This window comes from Adiantum capillus-veneris, chromosome 8 (genome assembly GCF_014529385.1).
Source record: "Adiantum capillus-veneris isolate H3 chromosome 8, ASM1452938v2, whole genome shotgun sequence".
Classification (NCBI taxonomy): Eukaryota; Viridiplantae; Streptophyta; class Polypodiopsida; order Polypodiales; family Pteridaceae; genus Adiantum; species Adiantum capillus-veneris.
This window is the reverse complement of record NC_140938.1, coordinates 74600964-74615937: the sequence shown is the minus strand read 5'-3', so window position 1 is coordinate 74615937 and position 14974 is coordinate 74600964. Positions and strand designations below refer to the sequence as shown.

Below are 14974 nucleotides of genomic sequence, written 5' to 3'. Positions count from 1 at the left end.
GAGTGGGGTGGCAATAATGGAGGGGAGAGAGGGGGGATAATGGAGAAGAGGGAGGGAGTGGTGCCAAGGGGAGGCGCGGGCAGGCGGCCCACTGTGGGCACGCGGGGTGGTTGGCGGCAGTAACAAAAAGGAAAAACATTTTTTTTGTTGTTTTATTTTATGCTCCCTGAACGGGGTTGGTTCCCGCGTCCTCGGCTCTGAAGGCCGGCCATGATCAGTAGTTTCCAGGTGAGCTAGAGTGCGGTGTGGCTAACCCCGTGTCAATTCCATAAGTATTTGTAGGTTGCCTCGAGGATAAAGCTTCATAGCCTTTTGCAAGGCTCATGCAACTTGGCTTCAAACTTCCGCATCTTCTTCGAATCTTAAAACTTCTTGAATGTATATACCTAGATGAATCCAGGATAAGCCCAGATTCACCCTTGAAGGAAAAGTGCAAGGTATAGACCCATGGTAGTCACCCACAAGACAATATAACCATCAGCTCCATCATGCATAGTATTGACTAAATACCATGACATCCCCACTAACGTCGTCAGTGCCCAATAGTTGGTGTAGAACTAGGTACTAACATATGCTCCCCAACACAACACACACCACATGCACACACACATGAGCATACATCAACACAAAGTTCAGCGTACTGAGTTTCTGTCATGACTCCGAAGATCAAGGGCAGACTCGGTCATAATGAAGCCTAGTACTAAAAGAAGCATTAAATCAAAAAAATTAGCACAAAAATGAGGTAGTTGATAGGGCATACGCACCACAAAAGATAGAAAGAATTAGCACAACATCAACTGGTCGTAACTCGGACGAACACTTCACAAATGTGAAGTCTGCATGTCCTCTATACGACTAAAAAATATACCTAGATGAATCCAGGATAAGCCCAGATTCACCCTTGAAGGAAAGTGCAAGGTATAGACCCATGGTAGTCACCCACAAGACAATATAACCATCAGATCCATCATACATAGTATTGACTAAATACCATGACATCCCCACTAACGTCGTCAGTGCCCAATAGTTGGTGTAAAACTTCTTGAATGGTTTGACTTTCAAGAGAACATCCCAAAACTTGTCCACATTGTGAAACAGTTTCGTTCCCTAACTGAGAAAGTTGATCCCATTCTTTCTTTACTCTTTCCTCATAATTTGGAGGGAGGAATTGAGCATAGAATTCCTTCTTGACGGCAGTCCAATCCCGAGGCTTACCATTTTCAAGGATCAAGGTCAACCACCAACTGCTGGCGGTGCCTTTCGAGTACATATTGATATGGGAAGCTTGGACCTTTCCTTAAAGTTCCCTTCTGCAAATGCAACTTCAAATTGGCGGATGAAAGCCAAAGCTTTGTCGTTATCCGGCCGTCCATTGTAGGTCTCGAATTTTACATCTTTGTCACTTGACTTGAATGACTTCTGCTTGCGGTGCTTCTTCTTATGATGCTCCTTCTGCGTTTTTCACTCATTTGGGGCTGATTTCGACTGTAGTGGGGAGATTTGCAGATTTTCTCTTCTACCTCTAGCCTCGTCGCATGCCTAAGTTCTCCAATACCATGGACAAGAGTGATGACTATAACACAAATTCAGCCCATGATGACAAAGTACATCATGGGGATAAGACCGACCGTGGTGACCCAACCCTCAACGAGGAGTGGGGAGATTGGTACTAGTTCTACTCCGGCGTAGGTGATCAACCAATCAAGATACCTACCCTTCCTACCTTTCCCTCGGATCGGCAATTGAGTGGAGACAACTATGCCATTTGGAAGCTACCACGATGGCGGTCTTCGACTCTTACAAGCTTGGAGGTTTTGTCCCGAGCAACTTTCAAAAGCCAAAGGACCTTGCGAGAGCAAAGCTATGGGAGCGTGTCAATGCTCGAATCCGGTCTTCCATTATCCTCAACAGTACACCATCAGTTATTAGCCACATACGATTGATGAAAGATGCGAAGTTGATTTGGGATCGGCTTTCTTCACTTTATGATCGAGTTTCTCCAATGAAGCCGATAGCCCTCGAGGTGCACTTGAGGATCTTGGATGCGAAGAACTCTTCCATGCGCAATCACATCGACAAGATGCAGGACCTTCAACAAGAGATACTTCATATGGGAAAGCTTATCAGTTTAGAGGACAAGGCTATCAGCTTCTGGACCAATTGCCTCCCAACTTCTATTCTTCATTGATTACAAGTGGATGACTAAATACTATCTCTTGGGACGAGATTGTTCCAATGGTATTGGACCAGGAGGAGCAGTTCAATACGAGGAAGAAGTCAAGCTCCAAAGCCTTGACCAGTTCTTCCAACAACAAGAAGCATCAGGGTAAGAAGAAAAGCAACAACACCAAAGACAAGAAAAGTGATGGTGAGAGGGAAACCTTGAAGGCGGAACAGCATTGCAATAGTTGCAGTGAGAAGGAACATTATTGGAGAAAGTGTCTAAAGCGAGTTGGAGATGCTTAGTCTTCTTCGGCAGCAGTGGTGTAGTCACCAGCCTTTGTTCATTTGGAGATTCTCCCCTCGAAGGACTCTCCAGGGACATTGGAGGTTGGGTTGACTCTTGCGGGTCGAGATGATCGTGATTGGATTCTGGAGAGTGGTGCCTCACGCCACATGACACCTTCGAAGGATCTTTTGTCCAACATGCGACGACACTGTGGTACTATCTTCATTGGTGACAAATCTGAAATTCCTATTCACAGCGAGGGATCTATGGAGCTCATTCCCGACGGCAGAGGGGATATGCATACCTCCAAGGTACTTTATGCTCCAAAGCTGGGATTTCATCTTGTGTCTGTGCACAAGGTGTGCAAGCTTGGCATGGAGGTGATTTTTACAGAGAATGCAATATCTATTTGGGATCTGCAATTTGGCAAAGAGGTTAGAGGGGGCTCTGTGGAGAATGGCCTCTACAGGCTCCATGATCCCAAAGCAAGCCCCTCAAATGTGGGTACCAGAAGATAGACACTTTCTTCCTATCACATTCCTTTCGACCATCTTCAGCAGACCCAGATTTATACATTTACAGTGAGGGAGGATTGGTGACACTTGTTATCCTCTATGTGACGATCTTGTGATCACATGTAGCCATGTTGAGCACATCCACATTACTATGGAGACCTTGGCTAAGGAGTTTGAGATGACAGATCTTGGCTTGCTTAACTACTTTCTTGGATTGGAGATATGGCACACAGAGGGGGGGCATCTTTCTCTCCCAGGAGCGCTATATCCAAGAATTGTTGGAAGCATTTGGTATGACTGAGTGCAAACCTATCTCAATCCCTATGGATCCTAATTAGAAGTGGTCACAATATGATCTCCCACTTGTAGCAGATGCTACACAGTATCGAAAAACTGGTTGGTTCTCTCATTTGGGTACTCAACACCCGGTTTGATGTCAGTTTCCCACTGGGACTTCTCAGTTCCTTCATGCAGAACCCGGCCAAGTCACATTTGAAGCAGGCTCTTCGGAATCTAAGGTATTTAAAGGCAAGCAAGTCATTAGGCATTCACTATGCGGCTGGAGGTACAGACCCCAAGGTCATTCTACGAGGATGGAGTGATTCACATTGGGGTGGAGATCCAGAGGGACGACCGTCGACTACAGGGTACACCTTTTCTTTTCGCGCAGGAGCAGTTTCATGGAGCGGCAAGAAACAGCCTACAGTTGCCTTATCTTCCACAAAGGCAGAGTACCGAGCTATTTGCAGTGCTACATGTGAGTCAATGTGGATACAGAGACTACTTTTGGAGATGGGATTTCCCTAGTAGAAGATCATTATGTACTCTGCTGTTCATGAGAAGACCAAGGATGGCTCTATCTGACTCGAGTACATCCCGACTTTGGATCACCCTGTTGATATCTTCACCAAACCTCTTCCACAGGCGACATTATCCTCTCATGCCAACTCTCTTGGACTTGTTTCCCATCCAGGAGCTGAGAAGGGGTGTTAGAGTTCAGATTCCCGTCCGATGGTAGCTCCAGAATCTCCCAAGAGCAGATTAGGGAGTTGTTCTGTGGCTGTGCCCGGCCGTATTTGAGGTAGACATACCTTTCTCGGCGATGCACTCCACGGTGTTGCTCACCAGGTAGGCTAGCATGAGGCGGGACCGCCGTTCCTAGGCTTTCCCAGGGTCTGAGTCTCGAGTCTTCTTCAATTGTGCGACTAAATATGTGTGTCACGTCACTTTTAGTGAGTTTACATATATATTAGCATTTTAGGCTAGCTTTAGCATCGTGGGTTTTCCAGGCAGATAAGGCAAGTTCCCAAATACCCTACATATGCAGACCCCCCCCCCCCCCCTTAACTTTTGGCTTGTTGTTCAATGCAAAGATCCAGCGTTTTCGGGTACACACTCTCTATAGCGTTATAGTGTGTACAACAACACTCTCTCCTAGTGTTTTCTCTCCACCATCAATTTTCTGATCCGTTTTTCATTTGCGATCTCCCTCTCTTGCAGCGCTCCTCTTCTAGCCGTGTGCACACCCTTTTCGGTGTGGCATTGCCTACAGTGAGTTCCCATGCCCATTCGGTCGGCGGTATGCCCTAGGAGCTTGACGACGAGGAGATCCATCGCGATAGATCTGAGATCTATTGGCTGCCCGGTATGGAGAGGAGGTTTGCTCACGGTCGCAGACAAGTCTATCACCCGATCCACCCTTTTCCGCTACACCTTTGACACCCCCCACAATGTCATAAATGGGGAAAGGCAAGAGATATGCACTAGAAGCCTACTAGGGTTATGGGAAAAAAGTGGCAAGGCTTACAAAAATACTCCCAGCTTGCAGATGCCTAATGACCATGGAACCCAGCCAAAATCGAAGGCTAAGCATGGCTAAACACATCCCGACATGAGAAAAACATCCACACTAGCCGGGCACTGCCACAAAACTGCCCTCGCTCCCTAACATCTGTCCCTGGGAGAAACTGAGACCGATTGGATGAATCCAGAGAGATCCCAAAACTCACTCTCCTACTCTGTCTTCTGCTGCCCTAGGCAACTCTCCAACTGTGCATACAAGCATACGATGTTGATCAAGGAGATCAATGCGACGAGGTTTCTCTCAGAGGTTCCACATCCGGAGGATGCAAAAGTCCATAATTGGAGATCAAGGAAGGAGAATTGGAGTTGTCTTCAAATTGAGCACCTCAGCAGTGTTTCTTTTCAAACTCCTTCTCTGCCAAATCCTTTAGAGTTGATTGCCGAATAACATAGCCAAATAAACACTCGAACATCCCTCCCTTGCAAGAGTAATTCTTGTATTTCGAGATTTCATTGACCTTCCACAATTCAGCTCAATCAATCTTCTCTGTTGCAGAGAGAGGTCTTCTTTTCATATCTCGGTTTTGCTTTCACTATTATTGCCACTTGAGAGGAGGGTTGGCGACCTACAAACTCTCATAAAATTCTAGAATCGATTGTTCTTTTAAAATTTTGCATATTTGGGATCCTTTGAATACTCCATCAAGCACTTAGCACAAGTGCTAACTTACAATTTCCGTCAAAGACCTACAAGTTACGGACCCTTGATTAGAGATTCCTTGAGTTGATCATCCAGCTCTTCGTCGATCGATCTGTCTTGACTCTTTATTCAAATCCCCGCTGTCGTTAGGTTCTTTTTTTGTTGCAAAATTGTAGACAAGACGGCTTCCCATTCTTGATCAAGTTCGTTATCAAAATCCATGGCATGCGCTGCAAAAAGTCAGACAAGATCCTTCATGGAAGAAGAATCGACTGAAGCTCTCATACCACTAAACCAACTTGGCACTGATGAGGCGGTATTCTCCCAACAACACACGAGCAGAACCAAAAACTTAACAATTGAACTTGAAAACAATGAGCACAAAGCAGTCACCACATGAAGTGGCGGGTTCCACTCCCACATGCACTACCCCCAAAATCTAGCTCCCCTTGCACCCAAAAGCATTCTCCTTGCATAAAAACTGCCACACCAACAATGTGTGAATCCATTTCACACCGAATTTAATGGAGTGTGCCATGCCAGCAAATCCATACGGGGTTGCCAGATCATCACTTGCAATCTCTCCTTCTTTGTCCCCTACTTTGTCGGCAGGTCGTCACATCATCCCTATGTGACACCAACTGCACATATAAAATAGGGAAACATGCAAAAAATTGAGACTCCGTGACGGGTTTTAGGGTTAGGATATCTACGTCGAGGTCATAGACGCATCGATCCAATGCGTTGGTATGGCCCGCCCTAGATTCACTCCACTAGGAAGGTGGTCCATGCTACTCTCTTGGTCAAAGCAGAACCCTCTATGTGTTACTTGCATCCTCAGTCATATGCATGATGCTAGGACAACTGTGTGACCTTCAAGGTCTAGGGCTAACTTGTTTTGCAAATTCGGCCGAGGGGCCTAAAACCTAGAAGATGAGAAACAAACTAAAAGGATCCCAACTTATGATTACCACAGAGGGGCCTAACTTATAAGGGAAGAAATTGAAGTCTGTCCAACTTATAAAGTATGCCCACGGGGCCTAAATATTAGAAGGGCCACCTAGGAACTTAAAAATGATGACGCAACTGGCTGTACGAATTCCCGCGTTTTGTGTTGACACGTGCAACTGTATCGGTGCCATCAAATTGCATTGATTGCTGACGTGGTACTACTGTCCGGATTTTTGCTTTTCACACTAGCTGATTTTAGCACTTTTGAGCGCTAGCTTTTTGGAGCAATTGCTTTTAGGATTAAGTGCTTTTAGGATAACTACTTTTGGGACTCTACTTTTAGCATCCCTTGTACTCTTTATAAGTGCCCATAGGGCCATTTTTTGAAGCATCTGGACGCAAAGCTGCAAGATCTAGACCCAACACGAGTTGTACCTTTGCAAGTCAACCTATCTTGGCTCGGAACTCCGTTGCGCCGTGTCGTCTCTCTCTACTAACTTAAGTGTTTGAAGTGTTAAAGTGTGAAGTTTCCACTTATCTCTATATTTCCGTCCGATCACTTGCCGAAAGTGATTACTGTGGTATCAAAGCACAGCTTGCTCGCTTGCCCTTTGCAAACCGGAGCACGATCCTATCGGCATGGATGGAGCATCGGAAGATCACACTACTGAAAGATGAAATCCAACGAGCCCCTCCACCCAGAGGCTCCCTCATGAGACACATGCCGAGTATGTGGTACAACAATTGATACGTTTAGCAAAACAACAAAGACAGAGGCCGACACATGACAGGATTGATTTGGAAGCTTTGCATAGATATTTGAGTACCTTGAACCCCCCTTTAACCTTGCTACGCCACCCCAACTGTCACAAAATGATGACGTGCATGTCCACACGGAAACTAACAGATTTAAAAGATTATAAGTTGGAACTAGGGTACCCGTCCTATGGGGAAAAAAAAGAGATCGCGAAGGGATGCTGACGTGGCAGTTGTACGGCCAAGCCGCAAATCGCACTGACTGCTGACGTGGCAACGTACGGATTTTCTGTGAATTGCGTTGTTTGCTAAGCAGCACTAGCCTTTCGGCTTGGACGCTTTTAGAACTTGAAGCTTTTCAAATACTGCTTTTGGGACTCTGCTTTAGGGCATCCCTTGTATTGTTTATAAGAGCCCTTGGAGCCTCATCTGCAGAGCATCTGGACACAGAGTCTGAGAGCAGAGGTCCCTCGGGAGTTGTACCTTGTTGAGATCAATAAATAAAGAAACACCGAAAGGGGCGCCAGTCTTTGGGGCCAATGCTTTTGGGCGCAAGACTCCACCATGCCGTGTCGACTCTCTCTCTCTCTCTCTCTCTCTCTCTCTCTCTATATATATATATATATATATATATATATGTGTGTGTGTGTGTGTGTGTGTGTGTGTGTGTGTGTGTGTGTGTGTGTTGCTATTGATTTCTCGCTTGGAGTGTCCAAGTCTATTACAGTGGTATAAGAGCTCAGAAAGATTCTTCTTATATTGATCCATTCTACAGCACACAATTTCTCGAGGAGAACATGACTGAACAATCTAGATTTTATATGTATATGAAAGAACCTTAGTGTCCCAACCCCGAACTTATTAGCAACTGCCACTCTTTGTACATCGCGCATCGGGCGCGCTCCTATCTTCATCGCTCTGTCTTAAAGGGCATAAGCCACAAAGAACCCAAGAGTACACATGGGTTTTCATGGAGAATCTGACAGAGATAACACCTCTCGGTGGGCAAGCAAAGAAAAGTTAAAATCCGGCACGGAAATTGAGGAGAATTGGGCAACTTTTCGGCAGGGAAGTTTGCGAGATTGGAGTCCATATATCAACTCAGGGTGAAACATGTGTAAAATGATTGATGAAGTACTCCAAAGACCCGAGATTTGAGAAACACCTAAAAATTACCCAACTGATGAGATTCACTCTCGATGGTGAGATGCCATTGATTCTCCTCTCAGGTCAAGAGGAAAGCTGAAAGGACAGACGAGGGCAGAAAAGCGGAACCTTTACTCACTGAAAAAGAGCTAGACGGAACTCTTGAATAGAAGATGAACCAGAGGACCACTAAAAGATAAGCCAAAGAGTTCCAAAGCAGCAGACAAGCGCCGAAGAAAAGGAAAGATGAAAGCCGGACTCGTACTAGATTTTGTGGGGACCGCTGACCCTGACCAGATGGACGAAAGTACCAAACTTTGCAAAGCATGGGGCAAAGTGTGAGACGAGGAAGCCCTAATCTTCTCTCATGGAGGAGCCAAAGCCGACTTCATTTCAACCGAATTGGCGGCTCGACTTGGCATTACGCCCGAGTAAATGGGGCCACCGGCCAAGGCTGTTCTAGCGGCACACGGACGGGATGTTTCCATTACACCTATCATTGGCAAACTACATTTGCATTGTCAGGGGTATTTAGGACGCGAGGACTTCTACATCATGCCTTTGGAAGGGTATGATATCCTCCTAGGAATCCCTTGGTTCCACAAGAACAACGCCGTGGTCGATTATAAGGCAAGGAAGGCCATCTTGAAGAATGAGAAAGGCAGAGAGATTGTACTTGATGTAAACCTGAAAGGCAAAGATCATTAGAGGATTTCAGAAAAGAAAGAGGAAAATTATGAAAGAGCTTCTAAGAGAAGGGTCTCACTCAACCCAGTACACCATCTTATTGTCGCCAGTGTTGTTGGTTTTGAAGAAAAATGGATCTTGGAGAATGTGCATTGACTATAGAGCTCTCAATAAAATCATCATCAACACCAGATTCCCTATCCCAAGGATTGATGATATACTCGACAAACTTCAAGGGTCTACTTGTTTTAGCATAATCAATCTGAAGAGTGGATATCATCAGATCCGAATTGCTCCACGAGACGTCTACAAGACAGGTTTCAAGACGACTTTTGGGTTTGCATGAATATTTGGTGATGCCATTTGGCCTAACGAATGCTCCGGCTACATTCAACCGCATGATGGATAGGATTTTCAGAAAGTATCGATCATTTGTGGGCACTTTCTTTGACGGCATCATCGTCTTCTCCAAGAGTGAGGCACGGCACAAACACCATATGTTACAAGTTATCCAAACACTGCGGCAACATAAACTGGTTGTCGTGACTTTTGTTGGGAACTGAGTAGGGCAAATTGGGTAAGATAATATATAAGCAAACCAAGGCGGGCACTATTTGGCAAATGAGCAAGGAGAACACAGGCCTTCGGCGACACGTTTCCCCTCTCTCAACAAGACTCCCAACTTGGGCGATTTTCCTCCAACAAGCTCCCTAGCGTTTTTCATCATCATCGCCCTAACCTCCCACTGCTTGGCGTTTTCAGCAAGTCTCCACCGCCGTGCAGTCACAAGCCTTAGCGTTTTCAGCAGATACATCTATCGTCAAGTATCATCAAGGCCAGCGTTTTTCATCCGAGCATAGGTCGCCACCGATTTCAGCCCTTGGGCGATTTCAGATGGTGATTTTCAGCCTCTTTCCACAGCCATTTCAGCCCCACAATAGTAGCAGATTTTCAGCCATAAAGACCAACAAAGGCAGCGTTTTCTCTTGCGTTTTCAGCCGTAATAGAATTCAGCCTATCAACGTTTTTGGACAGCAGATAGAAAGCGACAGATTTCAGCCATTTGCGTCTTTGGACAGCAGTACAAAGGCGTCATTTTTCAGCCCTTAGATCGGTCTACCCTTAGATCGGTCTACCCTTAGATCGGTCTCGCCATCCCCGTCGTCGTCATCGATCTAGCCTAGACTTGCATCAGTCACATGCATCCACTTTGTACCAGTTTGTGCAATCAATCGTAGACCACTCTCGCCAACGAGAGTGGGGCCTTCGGAGGAGGGTTTTACAACGTCTTGGTGTCGTATTTCTCTTCTCTCTCTATCTCTCAGTCTCATACACTTGCACGCACAGTGTCCATTCACTTTGTTATGATCATTGCACTCTCTCATTAAGAACGGAAGGCTCTCCCTTCCATAAGAACAAAAAGGAACCTTGAGCACATTATGGAGCACTCATCTTGAGAAAGAACAACATTCATTCCGTTGCACCTTACATTGGTATCAGAGCTTTGGCAGTGTTCTGTATCACTCAAGGAAAGAACCACAAAAATCACAAGAATTTTTTTTGCTTGTTGCGGTCGCACGAACCCAAGTTCATTTGGGCGTGTCGATTCCTAATCACGTTTTTGAAGAGTGACAGGAATCCCAAGAAAGAAGGGCTTGTCCAGCCTCCCCTTGTGCCTCTTTTCACTCATTGAAAGCGGACCGTGCTCTTAGCGGCCGGCCAATCAACGTGAGGTGGGAAAAACCAACCTTGGTGTGAGCGCAAGCCCGCCAAGGGGTGCACCCGCGAAAAAGAGCAGAACTCGGGTGAAGAGAAGATCCTTCTCAAACACAGATTGCAAGCGAAAGAAAACCCTCAAGAACCCAAGCACCCAAGACCCTCAAGAACCCAAGTTCCTCGTGAACTTAAGAACCAAAGATCATAGTGCATGGTCATCACCCGAAGCGGAATGGATACTTCGCATACAGGTGATGAGCATGAGAGAGGCGACGAAAGAATTTTTCCCACAAGGAGGTTTTTTAGACCCTCCCCCTTCTCCATCTACGCCACGGATTGTACCAAATCCTATGGAGGCGATGGTCAAGTCGATGATGGACATGATGGCCAAACAAGAAGCGACTCGCATTGCCTTGGAACGGGAGCGCGACGAACGAAAAGAAAGAAAAGCACAAAGAAAGGAGGAAGCCGAAGCACGACGAACGGCCTTTGAGGCCGATCGTGAGGTTCAAAGAGACCTCCGCACTCACGAATTGGTTCGACAAGTTCTTGCCTCGAAGTCTGAACCAACCAAAGAGGTTGGTAGTTCCGCAAGTGGCGCAAGCCAGGATGCGGACTCCAACAATCCAGTCACAGAGAAGTTGACTTTCAGTAAGTATGATGGTAAGATGGATGCTACGGTTATTCATTCTTGGTTGCATCAATTTAATGCTTATTTTGCAACAACTAAGAAGACAAGGAATAGCAAGGTTTTGACAGCAGCTATGTACCTTGCCGGTGATGCCATCAATTGGTACCACGCATGGCAAGAGGCACAGTTAGCCGCGCACCTAGAGGAAGCCGACGAATTCACGTCCCTTTCCTTCAATTGGACTGATTTCCAAGACAAGCTCAAGGCGCGGTTTATGCCACCTCAGTACCTCGCACAATTAAAGGACGATTGGAGCGCTCTCAAGAAAAATGGTATGCCGGTTATGTCTTTCTCTAATCGTGTGTTGCAGCTCGGCACTCTATTACGCAAATCGGATGCGGAGCCCAAGGAGGCATTCCTTTATGGATTGGACGAGTATATCAAGTATGATATCAAGGTACTTGATCCAATCGATCTCAACAAGGCGGTAGCGATTGCTCTCGCACATGAGATGAAGCACAACAAAGGAAAGCCTAAGGAAAACAAGACTTCTCAAGAAACCCCTCGTATCGTCGTCGTCGTTATAGTCGACTTCATCGTCGTTGTCGTCGTCATCATCGTTGTTGACACAATACCCCTTGTGCCTTGGCTCGGCATAAGGATCCACAGACTCATCAAAACCTCGTCATCGACATAGACTCCAACAGTACCTCGTCATCGACATCATCGTCGTCGACATAGACTCCAACAATACCTGGCTGTCGACATCATTGTCATCTACATAAAACCCATCAGTAGTACCCAGCATCAGTACCAATACCCAACATCAATACCTATCAGCATCTCAGCATTTAGTCATTGTATCAACAATTGTGCAAGAATAAAGAAAGTACTTGCTCCGGCAACAGAGCAAGGGGACCCTTGAGGGTTTGGGACCTGACACTCGGTGTCGTCTCTTTTCTCTCTCTCTTCTGTCTCTCTCTTTCTTTCATTTCACTTCAGTTCAATTCTTTCAAGTGAAGTAAAGTTGTGTTTGTGTGGAGTACTAAATCCGAGCTGAATCCTTAAACACTCCCGCTGCACCTGACAAACCGGAACTTCCATCTTTAGATGGACAATGGAAAATCAAAGAACATCTTCTGCTTCAAGAAGGGAAGAGATCCCCCTCTATCATAAATCCACAATCTGAAACAAAAGTGCAACTGAATCATCAACTTGCTACTCATCAGATAGATAGCTCCGTCGACAATTCCAAGAAAGATGCGCATTAGCAAAAGGCGCAGCAAATCTGCCAATCCATCTCCTCAAAGAAACACGGCCATAGAAACTTGCTCCAAACGTGTTGAAGAGGATCCTACTACTATCCAAACACTTCTCTCTCAAGAAGAAGCTGGAAGTAAATAGCTCCCCCTCTAGATCCAACAACCGCATGCTTGCTCCCCTTGTGGGAAGGCACGGTAACATGACTCCATCTGAGATAACCCAAGCAATCCAGCATTGCTAATTTGCTACACATCCTGAAGCCGCCATCGGATTCCCCTCGGTAAAGAGAGGTCTAGGTAATCAAGGGTAAAGACGGGGAAGTCGTAGACGAGGATCCAAGGCCTCCACATACCCAAATCTGCCCCAAACTTCGAGAAAATCAAGAAAAAATAGCAAGCTTCTCCTCTCTCAATCATGTCCAAAACCACACCAGAGCAGCCACATCCGAGCATCCAAGTGGTCGTGTCACCATAGGGCTTTGATTCCATATCAAAGGTGGCGGCGGAAGATGCAATGAAGACAAGAACTGGCTCGTGATCCGGTGGGTACCTCAACTCCGATTTGAAACACCTACAATGCCAAACACATGAACAAGACACACCTCTGGAGAAGAGAGATCACTGAGGTAGAAAGAGAAAGGACATCTGAGAATGTGTGTGTGTGTGTGCGTGAGAGAGAGAGAGAGAGAGAGAGAGTTGGGAAAGGCTCTCCATGCTGATAACAATCTGCTCGTACAAGAGACCAAGGGTGGTCCGGCATAGAACTGACATGCCCAATGGATAGACCCGAGGTTCACACAACTGCAACTGCTACTGACTCTGCCAACTGCTGCTCCTGCACATGAGACCCCTCACACGGTCTCCACATGGACATCACCTCCAACATGCTCTAAGAGCATAAATCTGGTGCATCTTCTCCTAGCTACATCTAGATGTGAATCTAGATCTCGGTCGAGGAAACCTGCTACTAGAAAGATGTTGAATGATGTCCTGCACAAAGGGTACGGGACTAATCCTTGATTATCAAAGAAAGTTGTACACCATATATCATGCATGCCATTTCATTATATGGAAATGACTATTTAAAAAGGCTGGCACATCTTTCTTGAGAACCCCGTGTAGACAAGCAGGCCACCATTGCAAACATAAGGGTAACCTTTGAAAAGCTCTGAATTACATCTCCATTTGCTCAAGCCTCATTGGACATTGCACAAAAGAAATGGATAACTGGAGGAGGTTCAGATGCGGCGGTATGTTTCTCCATTCTCATGCTGAGATGCTTTGAGTCAAAATTATTGTGTTGCAGGTTGTGTGCAAGTGGAGCACAGCTAGAGCAGTGGCAAGTCCCCTTTGCCTCTCTTTGTTTCTCTTCTCCTGCTAACTTCACACACACACACGAGCGCGCGCACACACACACACACACACACACACACACACACACACACTTCCTCTCTATAACACTAACAAACGACGGAGACAATAGTCCCAGAGGTGATAATGCTGCGGGTCTGGCTACTTCAACAGCTTGCTTCACAAAACCACTAATAAGATGCCCCATTTCACCAGGCAATCATCGCCAGACATTCACTACACGAAATCCCTGCTAAAAAAAATTTGAAGGAAACAGGAAAGAAGGCCTGTGCGTACCGACTCCAGCAATCAGGCAGGAGAAAGCGATAGCAGGATCCTTGACGATAATGCGCCTCAATGACTCAGAAAAACCCATGGCGTGAAATGCAGCACTTTGTAGCGGGCTTGAGGAAAACTATTTTCTCATGAGGTAGGCTCAAGGTTTTTTACGCTATTTTTCGCTGGGGGCGTTTACGCACTAGCCTCAGCACTAAGTAACACCTATGCAAAGGAATGGGATCGAGGGTCGGGGTTGGGGGCGAGATCTCGAGGCACACTAAACCTAGCCAGCACGAAAAACGAGGCACATCATCGAAAAACGAGGCACATCATCGGAAAAATACGGGGTGCTAAATTTGGTCAGCACGAAAAACGAGGCGCACCGATACGATTTGAACCCGTGACTTGGGGGGTCCACATTTAGGGTCAAACGGGCTAACCATCTCACCTGCGTGCTCATTGTGTATCCCAAACCATTTTGACGTTGTAATATTGTGAGTTCGGGGTGCATTGGCCACATTGTCCAGGTTTAGTTTTTGAGCAGTCCAGGTTTAGTGCGTGTCCAGGTTTAGTTTTTGAACAGACATCTACGGCTACGATCTTTTCGATCTCTGTGCGTGAACTTCCGCGTCGTCGATCCCATTACTTGGCCCCGCATTAAATATAGGTGTTACTTAGTCCTGAGGACACACTAGGGTAAAGGGGCCAAGAGTGGGCCACCTACGGAAA

The 14974-nt window shown here is 46.2% G+C and overlaps 1 protein-coding gene across 1 annotated transcript in view; it reads right to left on the bottom strand.

Moving 5' to 3' along the window:
- LOC147452383 (fiber) overlaps positions 1–14420 on the bottom strand; it is a 44473-nt gene extending 30053 nt beyond the window's left edge. Inside the window, exon 1 of the mRNA XM_086518097.1 lies at positions 14264–14420. Within this exon, the coding sequence (XP_086374223.1) occupies positions 14264–14342 (79 nt within the window). The 5' untranslated portion in view covers positions 14343–14420. The remainder of the gene's footprint in view (positions 1–14263) is intronic.
- Positions 14421–14974: the final 554 nt, after the last annotated feature.